General features: G+C 42.2%; 1 protein-coding gene across 4 annotated transcripts in view; it reads left to right on the forward strand.

Annotated features, from left to right (window-relative positions):
* The window catches only part of DOCK11 (dedicator of cytokinesis 11), a 199,805-nt gene that overhangs the window by 171,133 nt on the left and 5,502 nt on the right, over positions 1–23,170 (forward strand). For 3 of the 4 annotated variants that reach the window (XM_023249253.2, XM_023249251.2, XM_023249252.2), the window contains 6 exons: positions 5,531–5,653; positions 10,320–10,433; positions 10,969–11,115; positions 20,220–20,430; positions 20,814–21,004; positions 21,828–21,928. In XM_023249253.2, the coding sequence (XP_023105021.1) occupies positions 5,531–5,653; positions 10,320–10,433; positions 10,969–11,115; positions 20,220–20,430; positions 20,814–21,004; positions 21,828–21,928 (887 nt within the window). The remainder of the gene's footprint in view (positions 1–5,530; positions 5,654–10,319; positions 10,434–10,968; positions 11,116–20,219; positions 20,431–20,813; positions 21,005–21,827; positions 21,929–23,170) is intronic. The other variant, XM_045051137.1, reaches the window with a different exon arrangement.

A 23,170-nucleotide genomic window follows, 5' to 3' on the forward strand; every position in this document is an offset into this window, starting at 1 on the left:
GAACACGTCCATTCTCCTGGAAAGTTCCCTTGTGCCCATTTCCAGTCAGTCCCTCCTCCCCCACCATCTAATTTCTCACACTATAGATGAGTTTTGCCTGTATTCATTGCGTTCGATACATACCGTTTTGTATCTGGCTTCTTTTGCTTACCCTAATGTTTTTGAGATACATCCACGTTGTTGAGTATATCAAAAGTTTGTTCTTTTTCATTACTAAATAATACTCCATTATATTGATATCTGATTTGTTTTTGTAATCCATTCTCCTGTTGATGAACTTTGGATTGTTTCCAGTTCAGGGCTGTTAGGAATAAGGTTGCTTTAAACATCCTTATCTATGCCCTTTTGTGGACATACGCTTTCATTTTTCTTGGGTAAATACCTAGGAGTGAAATTGCTGGATCCCCGGGAAGTTGTATATTTAATTTTCTACGAAATTGCCAAAGAGTTTTTCAAAGTGAATGGCCCGTTTTATACTCCCGCCAGTAACAGGTGCAAGTTTCAGTTGGTCGAGATCCTCCCCAACATCTGATATTGCTGATTTTTTTTTTAATTTTTATTTTTGCCGTTCCATTAGGCATGAATTGGTATCTCATTGTGTTTTTTTATTTATATTTTCATGATAACTAATGATGTTGAGCACTCTTTCATGTGCTTCTTTGCCTTTCATATATCTTTGTTTGTGAAATGTGTGTTCAGGTCTTTTGCTCATTTTTAGAAATGGCATTGTTCGTTTTTTAATTGTTGACTTGTAGACATTTTTTGTATGTTCCGGATATAAGTTCTGTGTCAGATATATGTGGTGCAAATTTATCTTTGATTTGCTTATTCATTGCTTAATTGAGTCTTTTAATTTAATTGAGCCAAAAAGTTTGGTTTTGATGAAGTCCAATTTCCCATTTTAATGGTTTGTTCTTTTTGTGTCTGGTCTGAGAATTTTTTGCTTACCTCCAGATTGTAAAGATATTGTCTTACACTTTCTTTTTTATTTTTTTTTTTTTGAGATTTTATTTTTAAGTAATCTCTACACCCAACATGGGGCTTGAACTCACAACCCCGAGAGCAAGAGTCGCACGCCCCTCTGACAGAGCCAGCCAGGCGCCCCTTACATTTTCTTCTATAAACCCTGGATATGAGTTTTATATTTAGGTCTATAGGGGCACCTGGGTGGCTCAGTCGGTTGAGCATTCAACTTCGGCTCAGGTCATGACCTCACGGTTTGTGAGTTCGAGCCCCGCGTCGGGCTCTGTGCTGACAGCTCAGAGTCAGGAGCCCGCTTTGGATTCTGTGTCTCCCTTTCTCTCTGGCCTTCCCCTGCTCATACTCTGTCTGTCTGTCTCTCATAAATAAACGTTAAAAATTTTTTTTTAATTTATTTAAGTCTGTAATCTAAAATACATTTTTGAGCATGGAATTAGATAGAGGTCAAGGTTCAAGGTAGACATTTAGATGGTTCATACCCTATGGGGGAAAATAAAACTTTCCTTTTGCCTGATCGAATTCCTTTGGCACCTTGGTTAAATTTCAGTTCTGTGTATGTGTGCAGCCTATTTCTGCTCTCTGTTCTACGGCACTGACCTGTTTGTCCATCTTGATATTGCTTTCACTTTGTAAGTCTTGAAATCAGGTAATGTTAGCCCTCTAACTGTTTTTTTCAAACTCATCTTGGCTATTCTACACCCTTTGAATTTCCATGTAAATTTTAGACTCATCTTTTCTACTTCCTCAAAAGAGCCTGCTGGAAGTTTTGGGGGGATTTTGTTAAATTTATATACGAGTACATGGAAAATGGCAAGCTTAGCAATATTGAGTCTTTCAATGAATATTTATTTAGGTTATCTTTAATTTCTCCCAACAGTATTTTGTGATTTTTTAGGGCAGAAGTCTTCTGCTGAATTTATTGTTAGATAATTGATGTTTTGTTGCCACTGTAAACAGTATTGCTTGATTTATTTTTCAATTTGTTGTTGCTAATATATACCACTACAGTTGATTTGTGTATGTTGATCTTATAATCTGCAACCTTGCTAAGTATGCTTATTGGTTTTAGTAGTTTGTTTATTCCTTAGGCTTTTCTATATATACAATCATAGCATTTGCACAGACAGTTTTATATTTGCCAATCTGTAGGACTTTTCTCTCTTTTTCTTGCCTCATGCTGCCTAGGACCTTCAGCATAATGTTGAATTCAAGCGGTGAGAGCAGGATTTTTTTTTTTAAGTTTATTTATTTATTTTGAGACAGAGAGAGTGTGTGAGCAGGGGGAAGGGACAGAGAGAGAGGGAGACAGAGAATCCCAAGCAGGCTCCGTACTGTCAGCCCAGAGCCCAATGCGGGGCTTGAACTCCCAAACCGTGAGATCGTGACCTGAGCCGAAACCGAGAGTCGGACGCTTAACCGACTGAGCCCCCTGGGCGCCCCGAGAGAAGACATTCTTGACTCGTTCTCAAACTTATGAGAACAGCACTCAGCCTATAGATTTCTCATAGATGCCCTTTATCAGATTGAGGAAGGTCTTGTCTAGTCCTTGTTTCTGGAGAGTTCTTTCTTAATATCACGAAGGGCTGTTGAGTTTTTTCAAATGCTTCCTCTGCATCTATTACTGGAGGTACCGTGTTTCTCTTTTATTCTGCTTTGTTCTCTATATTACACTGAATTTTTTTCCTAATTGTAAACCAGCTCTACATGCCTGGGACCCGGTAGTTTGTCACAGATTTTTAATTACCCCCAAAGTTCTTCCTTCCCACTGTTACTGGAAATTTTAATTTGGCTATTAAATGTTAATATACATTTATTGAAGCAGCAACAGTTAATGGCCATCTGTGCACCGCCACTGTACTGCTGACTAAAGAAACCAATAAAAATAAGATCTCATCACTACCCTTGAAGAGACCCGGCCTATTTGGAAAGTCAGGTACATAGATGAGGGGCAAGTATGATGATAGATACCCACCCGATGAATGACCAGAGTAGGATAAAAGGCATCTAGTGTCTTGCTCCTCTGTATTCATGAGGAGGAGGATCCCAGAAGAGGTGATCTTAAAGAGCGGTCTTAAGGGAGTTAACCAAGTAAGGGGAGGAAAGGGCAGAGGGCACAACAGGAGCAAAGGCACAAAGTTAAGACAACACCGTGGTGCTTCAGGAGAACTACTAGGAGTTCATTGTTGTTGGAGCATAAAGTACAAGGCTGGGCCTGGTGAATGATAAGATTATAGAAATATCAGCCAGACTATTGCAAGCCTTGGGTGCCAAGTGAAAGAGCTTGTCCTTTGCTCTTTGAAGGAAGGGATAACAGCCATCATGAGGTTCTAAGAAGGGGAGAGGGATGTGGTCTGGTATGCATTTTCACCAGAAGCCTGTGGCGCATACTGAAAAGTGCCAAGGCCGGAGGCAGGAAGATCGATTAGAAAAAAATAACGAGGTCTTAAGCTTTAGCCGGGAAAGTAGAAATAGAGAGGAAGGGTCAGATTTGAGAACTGTTGAGGAAGCAACACTGGCAGAAGTCAGCGGTGAGCTGATTGGAGGGTGAGTGAAGAGAGAGCGTGTCCGTTTTCCGGAACTGAGGTAACAAAGTATGCGCTCGTTCATTATCTCACAGTTCCAGCATCCAGAAGTCTGAAGTCAAGGTGTCAGCAGGACCATGTTCCCTCTGAGACGCTGGGTAGAATCTTTCCTCGCCTCTTCCTAACTTCGGTGGTAGCCGCTGGTCTCTAGGTCCCTTGACGTCATAGCTGCGTTACCCCAGCTCCGCCCCTGGAGTCAGGTGGCGTTCTCCCCGCGCGTCTCTGTCCGCTTGTGTGGACATCACTCCTATTGCGTTAAGGGCCCAGCCTCCTCCAGTCTGACCTCACCTGAACTAACTCTACCTGCAGGGGCCCCGTTTCCACAAATAAAGTCACATTCTGAGGTACTGGGGGTCAGGACTTCAACATCCCTTTTTGAGGGACACAAGTCACCCCATGACAGGGCCCAGTCAAAAGTACTCTTAGGTTTTCTAGCTAAGGGTTCGTAGGGTGTCGCCCCCGGCTAGATAGAAAGCACAAGCGAAAGAACTAGGTTATTAGGAAGAAGTTGAGTTCAGAATTGCCTAAAGGGCATACAGGAAAAACTGTTTTAGCATTCAGCGCTGTAAACCTCAAGAACGTCTCTTTAAGATGGAAACAAGCTGTGGCGCCTGGGTGGCTCAGTCAGCTGAGCGACGGACTTCGGCTCGGGTCGCGATCTCAAGGTTCGTGAGTTCCAGCCCCGCATCAGGCTTTGCACTGACCACGCGAGCCTGCTTCGGATCCTCTGTCTCCCTCTCTCTCTGTCCCTCCCCCATTCACTCTCTGTCTCTCTCAAAAATAAATAAACATTAAAAAAATAGATAGAGGGGCGCCTGGGTGGCGCAGTCGGTTAAGCGTCCGACTTCAGCCAGGTCACGATCTCGCGGTCCGTGAGTTCGAGCCCCGCGTCGGGCTCTGGGCTGATGGCTCGGAGCCTGGAGCCTGTTTCTGATTCTGTGTCTCCCTCTCTCTCTGCCCCTCCCCTGTTCACGCTCTGTCTCTCTCTGTCCCAAAAATAAATAAATGTTGAAAAAAAAAATTTAAAAAAAAAAAATAGAAACAGGCTGTTGAGACTCACAGATAGTGTCAGCAATGGGCCTCATCTTTTTATTGTCGAGATGAAGGTTCATAAAGTAACTTATAGCAGCTGTTATCATTCCGGCAAGGTCAGAGATCTCTGTCTTGAGCTATCATCCTGTCCTTCTCACAAACTTTAGGGCCAGCAGTCAGGAAGGAAGCATTGTTTACCAAGACTGCATCATTTTAGTAAACATGTATATCACTAACACAGCAGCTTGAAAGTTGTCCAGTCTTCTGAACACTCTATTACATTATGTGTAAATATAACTTCAGTATAAAAAGGAAGCTGTGAACATTTATAGGCTTAGGGGAATTTACCTTATCAGACATACAGTTTGGAACAAATAATATATCCCCTTTTAAAGATACTCCTTCTTGGGGGCGTCTGGGTAGCTCAGTCAGTTAAGCGTCCAGCTTCGGCTCAGGTCACGATCTTGCGGTTCGTGAGTTCGAGCCCTGAGTCAGACTCTGTGCTGACAGCTCAGAGCCTGGAGCCTGTTTCAGATTCTATGTCCCCCTTTCTCTCTGCCCCTCCCCTGTTGACGCTCTGTCTCTCTCCGTCTCAAAAATAAATAACACATTTTTTAAAAATTAAAAAAAGAAAAAAAAAGAAAACAGATACTCCTTCCTAATGGGTTACGTTTCTAAGTACAGTTAACATCCTCACTATGTGAGTAAACGATATCCATAGGTACGCTTCACTATTATCAATATTGATTTCATATTTTTAAGAGTGGTTTCAGTTTCAGACATTACAAGTGTTTGATTTAGAAAATAGAGTCACACAAGCATACTCCCTTCTGTACACGTTGTTTGTTCTCTACGAACTTGAAACGGTTCAAAATTTCTTTGCCAAAACTCTAAAACCACCTCTAATTCCTGATTGCATTTTGCCCTTAACGCAGGAAGTTTTGCTGGAGTTGCTAGAACAATGTGTGGATGGCTTATGGAAAGCAGAACGTTATGAAGTCATTTCTGAGATCTCCAAGTTGATCATTCCAATTTATGAGAAACGTCGTGAGTTTGAGGTAGGTAATGGAAGCATTCGCATCATGGGGGGTGCCTGGGTGGCTTAGTCAGCTGAGCCTCTGACTTCGACTCAGGTCTTGATCTCGAGGTTTGTGAGTTCGAGCCCCACATTAGGCTTTGTGCTGACAGCTTGGAGACCGCTTTGGATCCTGCCTGTCTCTCTCTCTCTCTCTCTCTCTCTCTCTCTCTCTCTCTCTCTCAGAAATAAATAAACATTAAAAAAAAAAGTCTAAACATTTGCATCATTGGCCTAAACTATATTTTATTTTGGTCTCGGAAAACACGGTAACATCGTTATGTTCCTATCCCTCTACTATGTGTCCTCTGAGGAATAAAAGGTTAATTATATCATGGCATTTGTATTTTATTGTAGAACATAGATACTTAACTATGTTGTGTTGACACATTTGTCCAGTCTGAAAGTTCCTATCCTTAAAAGTCCTGTGACATCCTAAAATCGGAATCCTACCTTATATTCCTATAAATTTTCCAGGGGCTCCTAGGTGGCTCAGTTGGTTAAGTGTCCGACTTCAGCTCAGGTCACGATCTCGCGGTCCGTGAGTTCGAGCCCCGTGTCAGTCTCTGTGCTGACCGCTCAGAGCCTGGAGCCTGTTTCCAATTCTGCGTCTCCCTCTCTCTCTGACCCTCCCCCGTTCATGCTCTGTCTCTCTATGTCTCAAAAATAAATAAACGTTAAAAAAAATTTTTTTTCCAAAGGAAATTGAGGGTAAAACATCCAGAATATAAATTAAATTTTAGATTTTACAAGTGGTTCTTAAAACATTTTAATCTAGCACCTCCCCCTCCACTTCCCCTCAGGGCATAAAAAATTCAGTGTTGTCTTCACCAAACCTTCGCCTAATAAAGGTATGGAATCTCCTGGGCACCTGGGTGGCTCAGTCAGTTAAGCATCCGACTCTCGATTTCAGCTTAGGTCATGATCTCATAAGTTTGAGCCCCACGTCGGAGCCTGATTGGGATTCTCTGGCCCTCTCTCTGTGCCCCTGCCCCTGCTCGCTCGCTCTCTCTCTCTCTCTCTCTCTCTCTCTCTCTCTCTGAAAATAAACTTAAAAAAAAAAAAAAACTATCGAATTTCCATGTTGTCCTAGGAAGAGTCCTAGGCTTTTATGATTCTTTGCAGTTCGATGGGGAGACCAAAGGGGCTGGTAGCCCTACTGTGACGAGTTTTTTTTCCAATTTAGTCTGTCAGATAAAGCTGTTGGTAAAGGGTAATTAATAAAGAATGTAGTATAAGGAATACCTGTTGGCACCGGCCCAGGTTTTATATTCAAGTCTTGGAGTCTGAATCGTAATTTCTACGCCTATCGTATTAGGAAGGGGTGGTTTAGGATCCAAGCCTTCTTTAAAAAATGTTTATTTATTTTGAGAGAGAGAGAGAGAGAGCACGTGAGCAAGGGAGGAGCAGAGTGACATAGCACGAGAGAGAGTCCCAAGCAGGCTCCACGCCCGGCCCAGAATCCATCACAGGGCCCAGTACCATGAACCGTGAGATCGTGACCTGGACTGAAATCAAGAGTCTGACGCTCAACCAACTAAGCCACCCAGGTGCCCCTCAACCCCTTTTTTTAAAAAGCAAAGCAATTTGGGGGCTCCCGGGTGGCTCGGTCGGTTAAGCGTCCGACTTCGGCTCAGGTCACGATCTCACAGTCCGTGAGTTCGAGCCCCACGTCGGGCTTTGTGCTGACCGCTCAGAGCCTGGAGCCTGTTTCAGATTCTGTGTCTCCCTCTCTCTCTGCCCCTCCCCTGTTCATGCTCTGTCTCTCTCTGTCTCAAAAATAAATAAACGTTAAAACAAAAAAAATTAAAAAAAAAAAAAAGCAAAGCAATTTATCCTTAAGTATAGCAAGTATGCTTTCATCATTTTCCCAGAAGGAAAACACATACATTTAATATCATCTGCACTGTTCTAATCTCTCTTCAGACTGGCCCTGATCAAACTCACTTTTTCTTCCCAGGTTCTAGGCCTTTTCTCTCTCTGCCGTAGTTTTGGGGTATGTGAGGCATGCCTGAAAAATCATAGCAGAGTTCAAGTGATTCTATTAATAACTAAACCTAGGTCATAGAGGTGGCAAAGAATAGCCCACAAGATGATTGCCCCTTTTAGCAAAACATGACATCCTAAGAACCTTTGTAAAATTTCCAGAATACCCGCTTTCTTACCAGCTTGAAGATAAGGCTATTACATCCCCAGGGAGGGGGCGCCTGAGTGGCTCAGTGGGTTAAGCGTCTGACTTCAGCTCCGGTCATGATCTCACGTTTGTGGGTTTGAGCCCCGCGTCAGGCTCTGACAGCTCAGGCTCAGAGCCTGGGGCCTGCTTCAGATTCTGTGTCTCATTCTCCCTCTGTCCCTCCCCAACTTGTGCTCTGTCTCTCCTCTGTCTCTCAAAAATAAATAAATGTAAAAAAAAAAATCTTAAAAAGAAAAAGAACCTCAGGGAGTATTTTGCTACTCAATCAACTAATAGGGAAGAAAGAAAAATATATCTTTACACATGAAAGGAAACGCTGTTTTCTATAGGGATACTCCTCCTATTCCCTTGTCGGCTTGTAAAGGTCTGTGCAGATCCCCTAGCGTTCCACATGAGATGTAGTCCTTGTTTCTCGGACACTGATATATCATTTTTCACTGCATCTTTATGGGACGGGCTGAAAAAGTGTCAGAGACAGCAGCCATAAAGATAAGGAAGATTTCCCTCAAATTGAGCACAGCCTGTCTGTGCTCCCCGTTTTTATCAAGGTGAAATTCACGTAACACACAATTAACCATTTTTAAAGTGTACGATTCAGTATCATTCAGTGCATTCGTGATATTCTGAACCCGCCACCTCTCTCTACTTTCAAAACATTTTCATCACCCCAGAAAAACACGTCCTACCCACTAAGTGGTTCCTCTCCCTCCCACCCGCCCTCCTCTGGCAACCACTAATCTGCTTTCCATCCCTATGGGTTTCCCTATTCTGGATGTGTCATTAAAAAAGGATTCATAGAGATGTGACCTTTTGTGTCTGGCTTCTTTCACTTAGCATAATATTTAGAGGTTCGTCCACGTTGTAGCGTCTGTCACAACTTCATTCCTTTTTATGGCTGAATGATTTTCAATTGCGTGGCTACGCCACAATTTGTTTATCCACGTATCCATTGACAGACATTTGGGTCGTTTTCACCTTTTGGCTATTACGGAGAGTTGCTGCTGTTGTGAACATTCGTGTCGACGTTTCTGCACGGCAACTGTGTTCATTTATCTTGGGCATATACCTAGGAGTAGAATTGCTGGGTCATGGGATGATTCTATGTTTAACGTTTTAAGAAACCACTGAACCGTTTTCCCTTTTCCCTTCCCACCCACAGTGTATACGTTCCACAGTCCGACCAACACCTGTTGTTTTGGGTTTTTCATGAAAGCCATCTTAGTGTGATGTGAAGTGTGTTCACATTATGGTATTTGATTTGTATTTCCTTATGACCGAGGATCTTGAACATCTTTATATGTGCTTCTTAGCCATTTGTGTATCTTCTTTGGAGACATGCTTGTTCAAAAGCCTTGCCCCTTTTTAAATTGGGTTGTCTTTTTGTTGTTGAACTGTGAGAGCTCTTTATTATTTTCTGATACTAAACCTTTATCAGATCTGTGATTGGCAAATATTTTCTCCCATTCTGTAGGTTGGCTTTTCACATTCTTGATAATGTACTTGGCACAATGTGCTTCCTTTTTCTGGGTGTACAGATGGGGTGGCTCAGTCGGTTGAGTGTCCAACTTCGGCTCAGGTCATGATCTCACACTCCGTGAGTTCGAGCCCCACGTCAGGCTCTGTGCTGACAGCTCAGAGCCTGGAGCCCACTTCGGATTCTATGTCTCCCCCTCTCTCTGCCCCTCCCCTGCTCATGCTCTGTCTCTCTCTGTCTCAAAAATAAAAACATTTTTAAAAAATTAAAAAAAAAAGAAAACTTCTGTAAACTTGCATAAAAGCAGTCCTCACTGAGGCATATACTGTTATTTTTGTATCTGCATATTTTGTTTGTTTTTTTCTCTTGGTGGTCTGCTGTATTTCTGGGGCTACTATCTATGCCTCAGAATGGAAGGATCCAGATCTCTCTAGCATCCTAAATCAAGCCTTTCCTCATCACTCCACCCTATTTCTTCATCCAACAATGGGAGAGGGAAATTACCCCCAGCGTCTGCTGTTTCTCTGAGCTTGACTGTATCTGCATTTATTTTTATCTCCAGAAGTTTTTGCACGAATTTTTAATTCTCGCCTTTGCCTTAAAGGCTCAAGCAAAAAAGCATCTGGCTTCTCTTTCAGTTAAACTAATTCAGATATAACGCAAATAGTAGTCAATAATACAGTAGGCTTAAAGTATGCCTTCCCATTGAGGTATGAATGAAATAAACCCACAGATACGCATCTAGTAGCAATGGTTATTGACCATTTTAATTTCTACCCTTAGCCTTGACATTGTTGAGGAATTTCGTCTAATTGTGACAGAGGGGCAGGGGAGTGTGGCTGACCCCAAAACACATTTTGAAAAGGAAATAGCGTTGCTTCTCCCCCAACCCCCTCCCCCCCCCCCGCCGCTGTGTATTTATCTTAGCCATTTAGTAATTAACCAAAAGATAAAGCTGGTTTGTATATTCTCCTTTTTCAGAAACTTACTCAAGTTTATAGAACTCTTCATGGAGCTTACACAAAAATTCTAGAGGTCATGCACACAAAAAAAAGACTTTTAGGGACTTTCTTCAGAGTTGCCTTTTATGGCCAAGTAAGTATACTTTCGTTCATAAAGTTGTTTTTCTTTTTAAACATTCACCTTTGAATTATTAGATTACTATAGCAGCAGGCATTGGTTCTTGCCTTCTGTCTAGATAGAGCGGCTAACACAACAGCCGGAAGCCTCTGTAAGTGTGACGCTCACTTTGGTTTCCCTCTCTAAATCCAGTAGGTCAGAGTCCAACGTAGAAGATTTGAATTTCTCCCTCAGTTTCATTTTCTGTTAAACCTCTTAAGGTATATATTTAATACCCAGTACTGAGAGCTTTCAAACAAAAAATAGGTAAGTATGACAGGGAATGAGAAAACACTAGCGTGGAAATCTTCAGGCCAAGTACATGGCCATATGACTGTGAATCGGAAAATTCATATTTATTTGAAGTTAAAAGGGTCAGTACCCATGTGGCTTTTGGTACCGCTTAAAATGTATTTCAAGCATATTATTGCTAGTTATCTCGTACATTTTCTGTAAATGCCGTGCCGGCTCGTGCTATTTGTAAGTGATTGTGTGTTTCACTTTGCCATAGTCTTTTTTTGAAGAAGAGGATGGGAAGGAGTACATCTATAAAGAACCCAAGCTCACCGGCCTCTCGGAGATTTCCCTGAGACTCGTTAAACTTTATGGTGAAAAATTTGGTACAGAGAATGTTAAAATAATTCAGGATTCAGACAAGGTAACATAGACCCTGCATTTTGAAATCATTATTTGTTCCAAGCATGCTACACTGCTCCTGACTCTTTCCTTTTCTGGCTGGTGGGGGAGAAGTTTGGAAATAGAGCCTGTCCAGATATTGAAAGAAAGGACAGGAGGGGCGCCTGGGTGGCCCAGTAGGTTAAGCGTCCGACTTCAGCTCAGGTCATGATCTCACGGCTCGTGAGTTCGAGCCCCACGTCAGGCTCTCTGCTGCCAGCTCAGAGCCTGGAGCCGGCTTCGGATTCTCTCTCTGCCCCTCCCCTGCTCACATTCTCCCCCTCTCTCTCTCTCTCAAAAATAAATACACATTTTTTTAAATTAAAAAAAAAAAGAGAGAGAGAAAGGACAGGGGCTTTGGAGTCTGAGAGAGAAGGATTCAAATCTCCATTCTCTTGCCATTTGCCCGCTGGTTGACCGTAGGGAAGGCACTTAATTTCTCTGTGCCTCATTTTTTCTCTTTAATAAAATGGAGATGATACTAGTGCTTTTAGTGCATTTTATTATAAAATATCCTTAGTTTGGTAGTTACATTTGCAATGAAGTAAATTTAGGAGAGATCCCTTGGGACTTGCTCTAAAGGGTATCCGTCCCAGCAGGCCTTGCCAGGCCAGGATGAGAAAGATTCTAGCAAGAAAGGCTCCCTGCTAGAGACGCATAGTTTCCTCGAGGCAGACTTTTGGAAAAGCACAGTGGGACTGCCTGACCGTTCTTAGTCGCCACTGGTGTGCCCAGAACGAGAGCTGGTTTCTAAGGTAGGAAGGGGCCTACACGGTTCGGGATCTGCAGACCACGGCAGTATTTACCGAGCGACTCTGATGCAAGTGGCTTAGCAGCTAGTAGGTAGCATTGCCAGAGTGGAAAGCTCACGGCCACGGTAAAGACACGTCCTGGCCTACCCCGAAAATGATGTCGGGCACCTGGGTGGCTCAGTCAGTTAAGCATCGGACTTTGATTCAGGTCACGATCTCACGGTTCGTGAGTTTGAGTCCCACTTCGGGTGAGGCCCGTTTCTCTCTCTCTCTCTCTCTCTCTGCCCCTTGTGGGATTCTCTCTCTCTCTCTCTCTGCTGCTCGCCCACTGCGCCCTCTTTCTGTCTCTCTCTCTCAAAGGAAAAAAAGAAAAGAAAACGATGTCTTCCCTTTGTAGACTCACCTGTCTCTCTTGCTTTTATCTTGACCGTATGCCTTAGACATGTAAAAGTTGACAGGCCAGTAGATTTGGAATTCATTAATATTTGGCAAAACCTCTCTACCTCTTAGCAGCTTCGCAATTTTTGTGGTGTTTATTAAGTTAAGACAACGGAAGATTTTAGCTCCTTGCAGCCAGATAGTCTTAGGCTCACTGCCACATAACTGATACTATAAATGGAAAGTTAATGGAAAGCCAGGCTTGCTGAACAGCATGTGCAGTTTTCTACTCTAAGCTGCCCATGAAAACCTGGCTCGTGAGGGCTAGCGGAAAAGCACCATCGGGCAGCTGGGCCCCTGACGTTATTCGTAGGCACAATATTTTAGTCCTTCTCCGTAGACAACAGACATAATAAGCAGTTGCTTTACAAGTTCCTTGTTTCTTTCTTCATGTGTGAAAGTGAAAATTAAAAGCACTCTTGTACCTTGCCAAAGAACAAACTCCGCTGGAGGGCACAGACCATTTGAAGAACCGTTTGGCGAGGTTTTCTAATATTTCAAAACCTGCGTTTCCTTGGACCCAGTGATGTCACCTTTAAGATTTTATCTTGTGGGTGTTCGCTACCATAAAGATGTGTGATTAAAGGTGGTCATTGCTGCAAGGTTTATGTAGCAAAAACCGGGAAGCCATCTAAACGTCCATATGGCTAAAGAAATTGTATTATCCATATAATGGATGTGGCAACCTATGCATTAAAAAGTTGAGATAGGGGCGCCTGGGTGGCTCAGTCGGTTAAGCGTCCGACTGCGGCTCAGGTCATGATCTCACGGTTCGTGAGTTCGAGCCCCGCGTCGGGCTCTGTGCTGACCGCTCGGAGCCTGGAGCCTGCTTCGGATTCTGTTGTCTCTGTCTCTCTCTGCCCCTCCCCTACTCACGCTCGCACGCTCTCTCTCTCAAAATTAAACATTAAAAAAATTTTTTTAATTGAGATAGATTTCTAAGTGTTGGTTTGAACCTATCAAGATACTTTATTGAGGGGGGGGGAAGGTGAGGTGCAGGATGTCATGGATAGGATGATCACATTTGTGCAAACATTGATATTCACAATAACTTGTATATACTTAGGAAATTTCCGGAATGATACATACAAAATTGTTAACCATGCTTACCCCTGAGGAGAGGGACCAGAATCTTACATAGAAAGAAATTTTCTACTTTTCCTCTATACCCTTGTGTACTGTTTGAATGTGGTTGGTTTTTTTTTTTAATTTTTTTAACATTGATTCATTTTTGAGAGAGAAAGAGACAGAGTGTGAGCTGTGGAGGAGCAGAAAGAGAGGAAGACACAGAACCCGAAGCAGGCTCCCGGCTCCAGGCTGTCAGCACAGAGCCCGACGCAGGGCTCGAACCCGCAAACCGTGAGATCACGACCTGAGCCGAAGTCGGACGCTTAACCGACTGAGCCACCCAGGCCCCCCTGAATGTTTTACCATGTACATATTTTACTTTTATAAGGTTAAAATCAGGCTTGACCTCTTTTTTGTGTATTTCCCTTCTGTGTTTTGTCTTAGCCCAGATAATTACCTCACCTATCTCCTGAGGTGCCTCTTAGGAGAAATCTAGCTTACTTTTTCTGAGTGTGGTTGACACACGATAGTACATTAGTTTCGAGTGTGCAACATAGTGACTCAACTTCTCGGTATGTTACGCTGTGCTCACCACCAGGGGAGCTACCGTCGGTCACCGTACAAGCTACTGCAATGCCATCGACTGTACTCCCTGTGCTGTGCCTTTTATTCCCCTGATTATTCACTCCATAGCTGGAAGCCTGTATCTCCCACTCCCCTTACCCATTTTGCCCATTCGCCCCCCACCCTTCTCCCCTCTGACAACCACCAGTGTGTTCTCTGTCGAGAAATCTAGCTATGTACTGGGAGAAAAAAGATTAAGATTTCCAGATACAGGCTTTTAGATATTTACGTAAGAACAGATAGAATGGATTTGGAGAAGCTAAAAGAAGCTAAGGAACTTTGTATCTCCTGGCCGTCTCCCATATATGTGGGGAAAAAAAAAAAAAAGGATACAGAGACTGTTTCCAGAGAGGTTTTTTTGTTGTCTCTTTTGTTTGTTTCAATGTTTGCTTTCTACACTAAATACAGAACCAGGCCTATCGTAAATTGCAACGACACTGACAGAGTCCTCAACACTCAAGTCACAAGCCAGTTGAGTTGAGAGAACACTGAGAGAGGGGCTTGGGCATAGTGTCAGGTTCATGGGGAGACTGATAGAGGGGAGGGTATCTAGAGCCCACAGGTGGAAAGTCCAGCACGGACAGTTCTGAGTTTTGCCTCCAGCAGAATATAAACATGAAATATAGACTCTTCATGAAAGGGCCCATAACTACCATAATTTTTATGTCTCTGGAAGAGAACCATTCTTTCCTGCGGTCCCCTTCAAAGGACAGGAGGACCTAAGGTAGGATTAATGTAGTCAAGGGTACCCCCTCTTCCAACGTCAGTCACTTCTTGTGGATGTACAAACCGGTAGGTTTTTCTGTAGGGTAATTGTGTGATATATATCAAAATCCTTAAAACCAGGTAAATCTTTTAACTGAGCAACTTCTAGGAATTGACCCTGAGGACTAAGTCAGAAAAAAAAACGCACATAGTTTTAAATACAGGGATGTTCATCAGAGCATTCTTTGCAATAGCAAAACATTGGGAAACAACCGAAGACTCTCTTGATGAGGGACCGATCTAATAAATCATGTTCATTCATATATCCGTTAAAAGTCATGTTGATGGCCATATAGAACTGTGATCAGTATAATACGCTTTTTGCTGCATGTACACGTAGCGTAGAATTAATTTACTGCTCTCACCATCCTTACGTGTGCCGTTCACTGGAGCTTCCGGCACCGTGTTGGATAGAAGTGGCAAAAGCAGGCCTCCTTGCTTTATTCCTGATCTTAGAGGAAAAGCTTTCAGCCTCTCAGCATGGAGTATAACATTCGCTCTGGGTTTTTCATAGTGGCCCTTGATCAGACTGTGGAAAATTCCTTCTATTCCTGGCTTGTTGAGTATTTTTATTATGAGAGGATGCTGAATTTTGTCAAATGCATGTGCTGCATCAATTAAGGTGATCATGTAGTTTTTTCCCCCTTTATTCTGTTTATGTGGTTGTATTTACATTGATTGACTTTCATATGTTGAACCATCCTTGCATTCCAGGAGTAGATCCTACTTGGTCATGGCATATAATCCTTTTTAATATGCCGTGGAATTCTGTTTGCCAATATTCTGTCGAGGATTTTTGCAGCAGCGTTCGTAAGGGATGCTAGTCCGTAGATTTTCTTTGTCTGGCTTTGGTTTCAGAGTAATGCTGACATCACAGAATGAGTCAGGGCGTGTTCCCTCCTCTTCAGTTTCTTAGAAGAGTCTGAGAATTGGTGGTAGTTCTTCTTTAAGTGTTTGGTAGACTGCATTAGTGAAGACATCAGGTCAGACCTTTTTTTCCATCAGACAGTGTTTGATTATGGATTCAATCTCCTCACTAGTTATAGCGCTATTCAGAGTTTTCTATTTGGTTTTCATGGTTTAGTCTTGGTAGGCTGTGTGTTTCTAGGAATTTGTTCATTTCGTCTAGGTTATTTCATTTGATGGCATACAGTTGTGCACAGTACTCTTACAATCTTTTTTATTTCTGTAGATTTGGTAGTGATGTCCTTATTTTCAGTTCCTATTTTAGCAATTTTGAGTGTCCTTTTTTTTTTCTTAGTCCATCTAGTTAAAGATTTGTCAACTTCATTGATCTTTTCAAAGAACTGACCTTTGGTTTCATTGCTTTTCTCTATTTTCCTATTTTCTATTTCATTGATCTCTGCTTAACCTTTATTTCCATCCTTCTGCTAGCTTTGGGTTTAGTTCCTCTCTTTCTAGTTCCTTAAGTTGTAAAGTCATGTTGTTGATTTAAGACCTTTCCTGTTTTGTAATGTTGTGTTTATAACTATAAGTCTCCTCCTTAGCGGTGTTTTTTCTGTGTCCTGTAAGCTTTGGTATGTTGTGATTTCATTTTCATTACTCTCTAAGTATGTCCCAACTTCCCTTGTGATTGTTTTTCTTTGAACCATTGATTTTTAAGTGTTTAATTTCCACAAAATTATGAACTTTCCTATTTTACTTCTGTTATTGACTTCTAACTTCATCCCTTCATGGTCAGAGAAGATACTTTCTATGGTATCTGTCTTTTTGAATCTATTGAGACTCATTTGTGGCCTAACATACAACCTATCTTGGAAAATGTCCCATGTACACTTGAGAAGAATGCATATTATCGCTGAGTAGAGTGTTCTGTATATGTCTGTGAGATGTAGTTGGTTAAGTGTGTTGTTCAGGTCCCCTACTTCCTTACTTACCTTCTGTCTGCTTGCTGTATCTGGTATTGAGAGTGGGTGCTACAGCCTCCAAGTATTACTGTAAAACTGTTTCTCCTTTGCACTCTGTCAATTTTTGCTTTATATGTTTTGATGGTCTGTTATCAGATGTGTAGATGTTTATGATTGTTTTATCTTCTTGCTGCATTGAACCTATTATCACCGTACAATGTCCTTTTTTTGTCTCTTGTGACCTTTAAAAAATTTAAAGTCTACTTTGTTCAATATGAGTATATTCACTCCTGCTCTCTTTTGGTTACTGTATGCATGGAATATCTTTTTCTGTTTTTCACTTTCAGCCCATGTGTGTCTTTGGACCTAAAATAAATCTCTTGTAGACCACACATAGTTGGATCATAATTTCTTATCCATTCTGCAAATTTCCCTTTTGATTACATTTTAATCCATTTACATTTCAAGTAATCACTGATAAGGAGGGGGTTCTTTCCTTCTGCTATTTGTTTTCTTATGTGCCTTATAGCTTTTTTGTCTCTCATTTTTTTTGCATTGCTGTCTTCTTTTGGTTTAATTGATGTTTTTTTTTACAGTGGAATGGTTACATTTGTCTCCCATTTCCTTTTGACTATATCCTTTAAGTATATTTTTATGGTTTTCATGGGGATGATATTTAACATCCTAAAATTATACCACTCTAATTTGAATTTATACCAGTTTAATTTCCATAGCATACCAAGAAATCTGCTTCTTTAACAGCTCCTTCCCTACCCCTTCCTGTGGGTGATGTTGTAGAATTACATGTTTTGTGTGTCCCAAAACCATAAGCTAATGATTTAATACGTTAGTCTCTTAAATTCTGTAGAAAACGAAATTTTTAAGTGACAAGCCAAACTTGCAACAATACTAGCTTTTAGACCGATCATTTTTTAATGTATTTGTCTCTTAAATTTTGGGGAAAGCAAAAAATGGAGTTACATACCATTGTCACAGTAACATTAGCTATTATAATCGCCCACGGATTTACCTTTACTGAGGTCTTTATTTCTTCACGCCGCTTCAGGTTACTGTCTGGTGTCCTTTCATCTCAAGCTGCAAGACTTCCTGCGGCATCTTACGTAGGACGGTTCTAGTGGCAACAGACTCCCTCAGCTTTTCTTTGCTGAGGACTCTCTTCATTTCTTTCCCACTTTCAAGGGCAGTTTTGTCAAGTACAGAATTCTGGGGCGCCTGGGTGGCTCAGTCGGTTGAGCGTCCGACTCCGGCCCGGGTCACGATCTCACGGTTCGTGGGTTCGAGCCCCGCGTCGGGCTCTGTGCCGACAGCTCGGAGCCCGGAGCCTGCTTCGGATTCTGTGTCTCCCTCACTCTCTGCCCCTCCCCAGCTCATGCTCGCACTCTGTCTCTGTCAAAAATAAATAAACGTAAAAATTTTTTTTTTTAAATGCAGAATTCTTGGTTGACAGATTTTTTTTGTTTAGCGCTTTGACTACACTCACCCACTGCCTTCTGGCCTCCAAAGTTTCTGATAAGAAATCTGATCATCGTATTGAGACTTCCTTATTATGTGTGATGAGTCGCTTCTCTCTTGATTCTTCCAAAACTCTTTGACAGTTTGGTTTTAACGTGGCTCAGTGTGGGTCTCTTTGACTTACCCTGCTCGGAATCTTCTTGGATGTTTATAGTCCTGCCTTTTATCAAATTTGGGAAGTTTGCACCCATTATTTCTTCAACTATTACCTCTGCCTCTTTCCATCTCTTTTCCTTTCCAGGACTCCTACAGTGTGTGTGTTGGTCCACGGGGTGATGTTCCTCATGATTGTCATATCTTCAGGTTCTGTGACTATTACTCCTGTCCGCTCAAGTCTGCCTTTGAATCCCCCTAGTGAATTTTCATTTTATTTATCGTGCTTTCCAGCTCCAAAAATTGGTTTGGTTTCTTGTTAGGTTTCCTACCTGTTTATTGATGTTGACATTTGTTCATACATTGTCTTCTTGACTTTCTCCACAGCTCCCTTTAGTTCTTTGATCATCAAGACAGTTATTTTAAAGTCTTTTTCTAGTAGGTCTGCTATCAGGTCTTTTTGGGGAGACAAGTGTCCGTTGGTTTATTTTTCCCCTCCGAATGTGCCATACTTTCCTGTTTCTTTAGATGCCTGGTGATTTTTTTTTCTTGTTGAAAACTGTACATTTGGATCTGATCCTGTGATCATTCCAGAAATCAGATTCTCCCCCTTTTCCAGGATTTGCTGGGTTTTGTTTTAATTGTCGTAGGCTGTCTCTGTATCACGGATCTGCCTAAATTCAGGGTCTTCTCGGGTCTTTTCTGAACCTGCACCTTCCCCTGGGCATGTGTAGTGAGTTTCTCACTTCCCTCCTCTATGCAGTTGATTTTGAGTGCCCTAGTCTTCAATGTCTGGCTCCCAAGAGGGAAAAAGAAAAATAAAGGGGAGAGATCTTTTAAATCCCCTGGAAGTCAGGGGTACTTGGGTAGCTCAGTTGGTTAAGCCTCCAACTGTTGATCTCAGCTCAGGTCATAATCTCATGGTTTGTGAGTTCAAGCCCCGCGTCGGGCTCTGTGCTGACAGCTCAGAGCCTGGAGCCTGCTTAGGATTCTGTCTCTCCCTCTCTCTCTCTGCCCCTCCCCTACTTGTACACATGTGTGCGCTCTCTCTCTCTCTCTCTCTCTCTCTCTCTCTCTCTCAAAATAAACAAACAAACTTAAAAAAAAATCCTCTGGAAGTCAGTTCAGCCAGGGGTGGGGGATTATAACGAAAATGGCTGTATCCTCTTTGTACCTCTATAATCAGAAACAGCAGTCAGAGCACAGGTCCCCAGTATTTGGAAGACAGGGTCCTTCTTGCCCACCCTGGCTCCTGCAAGCTGTTTCGGGAACAGGGGCACAGCTGCCTGCCATGGGGCTGAGGGGTAGGATACGGGTAGCTCCTGTCGTGCCAAGAGCAGAAATTGACAAAAATCAAGCCTAACTGCGATTTTCCGTCCAGGCCTTCCCCTACAGGTTACAAGCTTTCAGTGGACTCCAGACTTCCAAAATAGTTAGAGCAGACAGATTCTGCCCGTGTAAATGTTGCCTAAGTAGGAAGATAGGTTTCTGGTGCTCTCCTGCCTTCTCAGAATCCTCTCCAGATTCTTATTTTTATGGAGGTAGAATTCAAAGGTACAGTTAACCATTGTAATGTATTTTTAAAGAATCAGAATATGAAACAGCGTCTAGTGTGACCTCAGCTTTGTAAATGTGTGTGCACAGAGTACAGATTGAAAGGAAATCCGGGAAAATGTGAACGACGGTCCTTGCTGAGTGGTAGGATTACAATTTATATTATCTTCCTACATTTCTGTAATTTCCATGTAAGTTTCTGTAACTTCTTTACAATCAGGAGGAAATGATCCTTACGAAAAGAATAAAGCTCTCCTCCGGGTGTGTATTCAGTTGGGAGCACAATCCTAATGACAGTGTTCCTCAAGTAGTCTCCAAGGAGTTTATTATCTTACCTGTACCTGCTCTTCCCTTCCGTTGAATAAAAAAAGCCAAACTTTCTTACTTGGTAGGTGAACGCTAAAGACCTCGATCCAAAATATGCTCATATCCAAGTCACTTACGTGAAGCCCTACTTTGATGACAAAGAACTCACAGAAAGAAAGACCGAGTTTGAAAGAAACCACAATATCAACAGATTTGTTTTTGAAGCTCCTTATACATTATCAGGCAAAAAGCAAGGCTGCATAGAAGAACAGTGTAAACGCCGCACCATCTTGACCAGTAAGTAGGACCTCGCGAGACAACATTTGTTTGACTTGCTTCTTTTTGGTACACACAAGTAGCAGGTGGCCAGCAGGGAAGTGTGAACTGAAATTTTAATCCTTCATTTTTCTGCTGTTCTGTCACTAGCTTGCACAGACATGGCAATGTTATAAACCAGAGTTTCCCCATATGCAATTCACGATTGCTCTAGGGTATCTGATAAAAAGAATTTCCCCCTCAATCCTGAAGTACTGCGGTGCTTTCTGATACCCTACGGTACTTTCTAGAAAAAGCCTGGTGGGGGCAATTAAGCATCATGGATTTTGTTTTTCCTTTGACTTGGCCGTTTGAACGGATCATTTTTTTAAAGATAACCACAACCAATCTGAACATTTTAACAGCTTCAAACTCCTTTCCGTACGTGAAGAAGAGGATCCCTATAAACTATGAGCAGCAGATTCATTTAAAGCCCATCGATGTCGCGACTGATGAGATCAAAGATAAGACGGCAGAGCTGAAAAAACTTTGCTCCTCTGCCGACGTGGACATGATTCAGCTGCAGCTGAAATTGCAGGGTTGTGTCTCAGTGCAGGTATGTCGGTGGCTGAATACGTCTTAAACGTTTCTCGATAGGCTTGCTTTCCTGAGGGCACAGAGCAAGCATGAACCGCAGTGTGTATTCTGCGCTTACTGCGTGCAAACACCTGTGCAGTTTTCGATTAACCGAAAAAAATGTTCAGCGGCCATAAAATTTGCGTTATGGCAGAAGACTTTAACATAAACTCCTCTGACTGCAGCCAAGCTCTGTATTTACAGAGCAGAAGTCATTAAGGACCTTACTGGAATATCATCTTTGCAGATTATTGGCTTTAGTCATTTTTTTTTTTGAATAAGCTTATAGTAAGAATAGTAAATATGGTTCTCAGGTACAGATTTTCAATGCATCGAGGGGGCTTTTTAATTTTTATTTCTTTTAAGAGAGAGAGAGAGAGAGCACGAGCATGAGTTGGGGAGGGACAGAGAGAGATAGAGACAACAGAATCCAAAGCAGGCTTCAGGCTCCCAGCTGTCAGCACAGAACCCGACACGGGGCTCGAACTGACAGAGTGCAAGATCATGACCTGAGCCGAAGTCAGAGGCTCAACCGACTGAGCTACCCAGGCGCCCCAGGGATTTTTTTTTTTTTTAAAGGAGAAGTGCAGAGGCACCTGGCTGGCTCAGTCAGTGGAGTGTACGACTCTTGATCTCGACTGTTGATCTTGGAGTTGTGAGTTCAAGCCCCATGTCGGGTGTAGAGATTCCTTAAAAAAAATAATAATAATAAAATCTTAAAAAAATAATAAAGAGAGAAATGTAGACATTTCTTTTTGATTACATTCTAACAGCTCTCTTCTTTTTCTCCCTTTGTAATTTAGGTAAATGCTGGTCCATTAGCATATGCAAGAGCTTTCTTAAATGATAGTCAAGCTAGCAAGTATCCACCAAAGAAAGTAAATGAGTTGAAAGACATGTTTAGGTAAGTGCTTTGTCATTTTCCCTTTAGACCTCTATCTTTTACTCCATTTTCTTCTTCATAGAAACCAAAATATTCACCAAATGGTATCCTTCCAAAAAAAGACATTCTGTTCTTTTTTACAATAGCTAAGTGACCCTCTAATGGTACTTTATTTTTTTTTTTAATTTCTTTTTAATGTTTATTTTTTGAGAGAGAGAGAGAGACAGAGCACGAACAGGGGAGGGGCAGAGAGAGAGAGGGAGACACAGAATCTGAAACAGGCTCCAGACTCTGAGCTGTCAGCACAGAGCCCAACATGGGGCTCGAACTCAGGAACCGCGAGATCATGACCTGAGCCGAAGTCGGACGCTCAACTGACTGAGCCACCCAGGCGCCCCTCCTATCTTGTGTTCTTAGTTCCAATTGGGATTCTGCTGGTCCAGGGCTTGAGTTGAGCATCCCCAGGCATGTCTGAATGGTCTTGCATTACAAATCTGTTTAATATGTAGAGTTTATATTCAGAATAAGAGAGACGGGTTGAGTAAAACACACCAAGGAGAAAGAGAACTTATCCACTCGTTTGCTTCTGGTTTATTTCATTTACTTTTCCTGTCTGTGTGTTCTCAGCCCTTCCAGGTTGCAGAGTAACCAGTAATCACTCATTCACCAGTATTTATTAATGCCTGGCATGTGCAGAAAGATTCTACTAGTTGCTATGATAGGGATACAAAGCAAATGGGCAGTGAGGTACTTTGCCCCTAAGACCTGCACCCTGATTGTGGGCATTTAAATATATAAACACATGAAATGATGGAGAAAGACTTTTACAATGAGTCATCAACTGTCCCCACTTTTTTAAAATTATTGAAGTGTAGTTGACATGCAGTGTTATTAGTTTCAGGCCTATGACGCACTGATTTGACAATTCTGTATATTACTCAGTGCTCCCCACGGGAAGTACGGTCACACCATCTGTCACCATACAACGTTATTACAACATTATTGACTGCATTGCCTATGCTGTACTTTTCATCTCTGTGACTTACTCATTTTATAACAAGTTTTTGTACCTCTCAATCTCCTTCACCGATTTCACTCCTCCCCGCCCCTGCAATCTTTGTCCCCGCTCCCAGCACAGGGCAGATAACTCTTACCTGTAGCACCCAGTACTGTACTGGGTACATACTAACCCCAAATAAATTACTTTTGAATTGAATGCCCGACTCATTATCTGCACATGCAAATTAACGTGAGCACAATAAC

This window comes from Felis catus, chromosome X, assembly GCF_018350175.1.
Source record: "Felis catus isolate Fca126 chromosome X, F.catus_Fca126_mat1.0, whole genome shotgun sequence".
Classification (NCBI taxonomy): domain Eukaryota; kingdom Metazoa; phylum Chordata; class Mammalia; order Carnivora; family Felidae; genus Felis; species Felis catus.